The 7,403-nt window shown below is 40.7% G+C and overlaps 1 protein-coding gene across 1 annotated transcript; it reads left to right on the plus strand.

Annotated features, from left to right (window-relative positions):
- Positions 1-6,467: 6,467 nt before the first annotated feature.
- On the plus strand, positions 6,468-7,403 carry LOC106653791. The gene is made up of 2 exons (XM_023457679.1): positions 6,468-6,644; positions 7,072-7,403. The coding sequence occupies exons 1-2, from the start codon at positions 6,584-6,586 to the stop codon at positions 7,401-7,403; spliced, it is 393 nt and encodes a 130-aa protein (XP_023313447.1). The 5' UTR covers positions 6,468-6,583.

Raw genomic sequence — 7,403 nt, forward strand, 5'->3', positions numbered from 1 at the left:
ACACTGGGCCGATAGTAACGTGCGAGCAAGTCTCGGCCCTCGTGGGCTAGCGGAAAGTGCCCAACGCGTGCGTAAGCAGCCACGGGGCCGTATCGTAAGCCGAAGATTGTAATTCGCGTATTATTTGTTATCGTTTGCCCTCGTGGGCCTTAAATAAAGATAAATGAATTAATCGTAAAGGAACGCGTGTCAATTCATTTCGTTTGACCTATTCGAGAATTTCAGGTATCAGAAGCCTAAGCGAAGGAAGGTGAGAGAACGGGCTCACGGCTCGCCTGTGCTGGTGACGGGCCCAATATCCCCTCTGGAACTCGAGTCAGGTAAAGCGGGCCCCCATAAATAAAGTGCACGGCAGTCGAGCTGAATTACCCACCCGGGGTAGGCTGTCCGTCGCAATGATTATAGAAAAATCGCTTCAACTGCTTCGGGGTCGTCGGAAATTGTTGACGACTGAATTCTTCTTCGATCAAATTCCATGCTTTCTTTTTAGCCTCTTTTACGAGCGGTTTTTGACTCGTGGAAAATACATCCTTCTCGTAAATTTTTAAATACTTTGTGACGAAGCACATGCCTGCGAGTTTAAACGTCGCGCCTGACCGAGGGCAGCCCGTACACCGGCACCACGCGAGATCTCTTCGTCGCGAGAATGCACGAGTGAATGATTTCGCGTATTCTCTCGTAGCCTAGGTTTCAGGCCAAGAAGAAGACGAGCGGAGCAGATCGAGGACGCAACACCGACGCCAAGACAACAAGCCGCATCTCGATATTCTACGAGCCTAGGCCGAGCAGAAGCACGCAGGCCGCACAAGAGCAGTAGCCGAGTCACGTGACTACTGCGCAATCTACTGCGCCGCAGACAACGCCACGCAAGGCAGATTACCACGAGCCAAGCAAGTGTGTGCACGTGCGAAGCCAACAAAGTGAAAGTTAGTTGTTTTTCGCTGTGTTCTAGTTGTTTTACGATAACAACAGTAGTTCACGACAGTGCCAGTTCGGTGTTGAAGAACTCGCCGACAAGTAAAAGTTGATCGGAGTACGAGTGTCGTGCGAGAAGCACAGAGAGAGTGCCAGGGACGACCGCCAGAAAGTGAGGCTAGTTTTGCCTCGAGACACGCGGTGCCGATACGAACTCGAAAGCCACCTAGGCCAAGAAACAGGAATTTTGCCACGGAGTGCAGGCGACGGAGGCCACGACAGCAAAGGAGTTTGCCAGGGCATCATCTACTGAAGAGCCGGCGAAGAGGTTAGCTTTAAGATTATTTAGGTGGTCGGTCGCTTGGCCATGTGCACGATTGCGTCATCGTGCTCGCGCGTGTATCGAGATTGTGTGTGTGCGTGTGAGTGTTACCGCAGCAGCGGCAAGCTCAGTGTGTGTGTGCGAATCGACGGCCCACTGCCGCGTTGCATAATTAGGATAAACGCAGGTGTACGGCGCGGCGTAGACGCGGTCTCGCGGAGTTAGCCACGTGGCTACAGGTCGACGAGCGAAGCACGCGTGCGTCGGCCGAGCTCGTTCGACCACGCGTACGTAGCGACGGCCATTTTGGCCAAGTAAAATAAGAGAGTCACGACGTAACCTATTGCTGCGGAGCAAAGGTTCGGCCATGGAAGGCAAACAAGAACGCCACCAGCGCACCTGGTGGCCAATGTCAAAAGTGAAATAAAGTGACTAGATTTTTGAAATTGAATATCGCGAGTCATTATTAATTCGTTATTTTGTTGTAAATTCCCTAGACTCCCTCTTTTTAGCGCGTAGAGCAATATTGCAAAATTACAAGGATTTTTGCGGAGTTCGCGACAAATTGAGATTTCCTAGGCCGATTCGAAAGGTGAGTCGCTGGGGCCAACAGCTCGGCCCAAACTCGGCGGAAGGCTCAGAACCTCCTCGGAGAAATCAGCGTGAGTACAAGAGGTCCCACATAATAAAATTCTTATCGACGGCATTTGAGTTGGACCTTATTTGATAAGGCCAATTTGCAGCGTCGCAACTTCAACAGGACTTTTTCCTCGTCTAAATTTAATTTTGCAGCTCTAATTTGACTCATTGTAAATCAAAGTTCTCTGTACGTATGTAAACTACACAGAGTCGATTTTGTGGTTAAGAAACAAAAACAAATCTGAAGTTGCATTCACGTATGTATCGATACATACATACGTGAGATCGATCGAACAAAAAGAGGATCGGCAACCATGGTCACGAGAGTTCGCGTTAATCTGCGATTGCGACGGACCTTAGCTGGTGTTACTCGCCGTGCAAATTGAAGATTATATATATGTATCGATCTCTGCATCTTTCTTTTAACTTTCATTTGTAGTTGACTTCCTCAATTATATACAGCATGGAAAACAAAAACTTTTGCGATGCAAAAGTTTTACGAGGATTACATTTCGACGGTTATAATTATGGTGTAAAAAATAAAAAAAAACAAGGTAATACGCTTTTATTATATGCAGTTATTGTGAACACTAAGCAGATAAACACTTTTCTATTGAAACAAAAGTTTAATTTCATAGATTCTCGATGTGTGGGTAGAATCGCGATATACGCCCTAGTGATGCGCGCGATCGCGTAATGTAACTAAATCGCGTAGTTTGCAACTCGCTGATTTAATATTTCTTTCAGAAAAAATACATGTTTTCGGCGTGTTTTTTCTTTCGCTAAATAGTGGTGGGATCGGAATTGTAAAATTGTCCCTTGTAACCTTAAAAAAGCGAATTGACTTAAGACTTTATAACATGCTGAAATTTTATGACTCTAGGTTTAAAGCTTTCTTAAGAGCGTTTCAAACGTACGTGTTTTAGCAATTTCTCATGCTAACCCCGCGCTTATTTATCGTGACTGTCTCCTTATTTTATTAAAAAAACCTACAATTTGAAAATAATTATTTCATAAAGGTATGGCTGCATAAAAAAGGAATGTTCAACACTGCTAAGGATCGATGCCAACCATAATCCTCTAAGCATAAAACTGAACCAAGAGCATACGTGCCTCAAGAGCGATCATCAAAGTTTGGAAAAGCGGCTAATGAGAATAGCTTTGAAGCAAAAAGCTGCAAGTGTTCCTCCACTGACTGAACCAAAAATAATTTTTGATGCCACGTGTGACGAGTGAGTATAATTTTTTAATACTTTTTATTCGCACATTAGAATCAAGCGCTGAATTCCTATTTATTCGAATTGAGACAGATCGTTATTTTATATTCGTGTTCAAAGAGCCATATGATTATTTCGCACATGTACAGTACTATATATACACAGGCGGTCCAATAAATAAATTACGCATTTATTAGCTATTGTAAATACGCCGTGGCAGCGACTCGATACGGGCTCGATCAGCGTCGCGATCATAATATTAATATGTATAAATCCATCGTAAAGAAGGTAATGGATTACACGTCTTTCGGCTTCAATGATGTATTTCGATGATTTGTTTTCCATGTGTTTTTAGCTATTTCTTTCTACTAAAATTTTGTAGATCAACAAAAGACGATCAACGAACTACAAGCAAGGTCAGCTCACAGCTGCTTGAGCATTAAACGGCAGCGCGACATCCGTACAGAATGCGTCGTGCGTCGCAGGCGATCCCCGCTCTATCAGTGAGCCCATGCCGCACGCCTCTAAGCGTCGCGGCGTGCCGCAGCGCAGTGTGCAGCTCTCTCTCTCTCTCGAGAGAGAGTATATAGTAGTTCCTCACTTTTCGGCCATCATCGCATCCTCGTTAACTTTTTCGGATAGCCAGATTTTAGCCAACAGCAGCAGCGCAGCAGAGTGTACCCTTTTCGCTCTACCATACTACTTCACGCTGACTGCCACTGACTCGCGCCAACGCTGTAATTATCGTAATTTCGAACCGACGAGAGGAAAAGCTCGAGTGCAAATTTCGCGTTTTAATTTTTCCCCTGATTGTTTCTTCCCACGCGCGCACGCAAAAAAATTCATCGAAAAAAGCACAGCTCCATCGAGCTTTGATGGATGAAATGATTCACATTTAATTTCCGCTTATCGCGTGGTACGTGACAAAAAAAATAGAAAGGATCGAGCGCGACACGCTTGTGCTTTAAACGTATAATTACACCGCAGAGTATACGGCTACCGCCACACACACTATACGCTGTCGTCGCGCTCCAGTCGATGGTTGAAAAAAAAAATTTTGTAACAGTCAGTCATCTGTTATACGATTTGCAAATCCAAACTAGCGATATGCCTATATTTGCTCACGCCCGAATAACATACTGCATACGCGTAAATCTCCACTTATTCAATCAATCTCTTTAACGATCATTAACTTTGTTTCAGAAAAAGAGATTTCGCTAGCGCAGTATCATTTACAAAAATTAAAAAAACAATATCAAGGGCAAGGACTCCGAATGGTTTGAAGAGTAATGTAAAAAAATATTATTCTTCCATTCGTGCTTTTTATGAGCACATTCAAGAGTACCCGGATTTGCTGACGATGAAAGAGGGGTCTGCAGTTCATAAAATATCAGCGTCCTTAATATCATTGTCGTCGCAAGGCGACCATCTGATATTGTACGACAAAGACCTACTGGCTGAATTCGACAACCGAAATGACATGTTCGCCGATGCCACTTTCAAAGTCAGCCCGAACATCAAAGGAGTCAACCAACTTCTTACAGTTATGTGTAAGAAACTTAATGTAGTAAGTAATTAATTTATTTCATATAAACTAATGATGTATACCTTGCCGGCAAAGTACAGCCATGTGCAAAATTTGGTTGCATACGAGTGAAAAGCCAGCAAACTGTGCTGCTGCTACTGTTCATTGAATGCCTGAACACAACAATTTTATTTCTCTTCAAAAACATTTCGGCACGTAAGAGCTGCATATCTATCAATCTAATATAATATTATAAAGCGCATCTTTGTTACTGAGCGAGCATTTGATACATAGGTATATTTAGGGATCACAGGGTTATCATGAGATGATATTCCGTTATCTTGTGACAAAATATTTAAGTTGTATATTGTAAGCTCGATTACAAGCTCAGTATATCATGTCACTTCGATTTATAATATAATAATTTTTATAAGTATTCTATGTTATGACTTCAAATTTGTCTTCAAAGAGAGAGAGAGAGAGAGAGAGAGAAACAAAAAAAATGAAAAAAATTTTATTTTCTTAATGTTATAGATTGTTCCATGCGGATGGGTTCTCATGTCGCGGAAGACGTCAAAATCCTATAATGCTATTTGGAAATATTTACAAGATACCTTTCCTTCTTTCCAACCATTCCAAGTGACTTGTGATTACGAGAAGGCGTTCATTAAATCAGTACGAGCAGCATTTAAAGCGCCCGTGCGAGCGTGTTATTTTCATTTTACCCAAGTAATTTTTCACTTATAAATAATAATTATTTTCAGAGGTCACTTTACCTATTTTTGCTCATTAATTAATACTTAAGATTTAATTGTATTTACAAAAAAATTGGTCATATGAACAGACTATGTTTAACAAAACTGTATTATTTGAATACGAGTATCAATTTTTGATCTTATTTAAAAAATTAATCCAAAGTTGAGCGAAAAATTGGACAGTGATCTTATATCACTTTTCAGTTCGGGTTTTTAATTAAAATATGAATCAAGTCTAATCGAATACTTCTCTATTCTGTAATATTTAATAAAAATTTGTACTAATTTTTTACATATTTGCAGGCAATCGTAAGAAAAGCGAAAAGTAAGGATTATCGGCTATATTCGAGGAATAACTCTACTGAAAATCCGAAAGGGCAAGAAGTAATTAAAAAGCTCTTAGTGCTTCCTCTACTTCCAGCTGATAAAATTCCAGAGGGGTTACAAATAGTCAAAGAAGTTATTGCAAATGAATTAGCAGATAATCCGAAATTTTTGAAAAGATGGACAAAATTTATAGATAATTACTTTAAAATGGATGAACAAAATCAAACCTGAAACGTTCAGCGTTTATAATAGCGTTGACCGCACAAATAATTGTCTGGAATCCTACCACAGGAGTTTGAATCAGAAATTAAAGTCAAACCCCAGTGTCTATACATTTCTGTGTAAGTATATTTTTTCATAAAATCAAGTTTTCTTAAAGCCTTTGGCGCGATAGTTGTAATTGCTCGACTGTAAATATTTCAGTCGCTCTGACTTTAATGGGCTGTTGGAGCAGTAGACTTTTGAAATACATAGGTGACATTTACATCGGAGCTAAAATCGTTTTTGAAATCTCGGGTGTGTCCTAGAATTCAGGACTTCAACTGCGTCTCGTATCGATTATTTGCTGTCAATGAACCGATCGAATTGGCTGACCAGAGATTTTCGAAGCCTTTCCTTATGTTCGATCTCTTTTTGACTTATGTATGGGTGTGAAAAATTTCTCATGGTGCTTTTAATTGGCGACAGTAGCAAGCTCGTCGGTGAAGTGCTCTTAGTTTTGGTGTCGTTCGGAAAAGTTCGACAGTGGTTTTTCAACGTTGACGTTATGATTCTGTTCAAATGATCTGGACCGATTGGCGATTACATGGCGTTTATCAGATTATCTTAATACTATTACTGCTGCTGTCTCGCTCTAAACGGACCTGCCAAATGGACTGTCAAAATGTTCATTAATGATTTATCAGGCTACAATAACACTTCAACTATTCAGATCATTGAGCAAAGTATGTAAAGTAATTTTATTCAGTTGTCTTACATATAAGGCGTCAAATTTTAAAATGAACCGCTGCGCGATGTAGGAGATACCGAGGCTACGTCAAAATGTAAATATTCAAATACATTTAATAGATTTTCATTAAAACTTTTTCTAGAAATTTGTATGAAAATCAAGAAAACAAAAACAACTTACCCACATACAGACACACACACACGAACGCTCGCACATACAGACATATGTTGGGAATTCAATGTAGTTTACGAATATGTAAACAAAATTGTCGTATGTCTGTTTCAAAAGCTCATTTTTAAAAAATGGCTTCGAAAGTAATCTAAATAGTTCAACCTCGGTTTCGCCTATCCGCCAGCCTTCACGCGCCTGCTATTGCACTCATGAATTATGTCTCATATAAGCATTTTTTCTCGTTACTCTAGCTATTAATACTGGTACTGCTAAAAAAAGCGACATCGACATCAACGACACCGATGACACCGATGATGAAAATGATGAACTAAAGCTCGTAGAGTCGACAGTAGAACCGGTACAGGAACCTATTGAGCTGTCATTACATGAAACAATGAAGCCGGTCACAAAGTCACCACAGGAGGTGTTGGAACCAGTTGAGCCATCACCACGTAAATTGATCCAAAAGCCAAAAGTACCCAAGAAAAGGGGCTGCAAGTCTGCTGCTCTTTTTAATTTGGAGCCAAAAAAGTCGAAGCGTCAAATAAAAAAAAATGTTAATGAAAATTTTATTTATAATTAG

This window comes from Trichogramma pretiosum, unplaced genomic scaffold (genome assembly GCF_000599845.2).
Source record: "Trichogramma pretiosum strain Unisexual culture from Peru unplaced genomic scaffold, Tpre_2.0 scaffold185, whole genome shotgun sequence".
NCBI lineage: Eukaryota > Metazoa > Arthropoda > Insecta > Hymenoptera > Trichogrammatidae > Trichogramma > Trichogramma pretiosum.

Bases quoted from the DNA above. Each gene is read 5' to 3' on its own strand.
- LOC106653791 (XM_023457679.1), top strand. From the start codon at position 6,584: ATGTTCATTAATGATTTATCAGGCTACAATAACACTTCAACTATTCAG. The intron at 6,645-7,071 runs GTATGTAAAGTA...TCGTTACTCTAG, and splicing joins TATTCAGATCATTGAGCAAA to CTATTAATACTGGTACTGCT.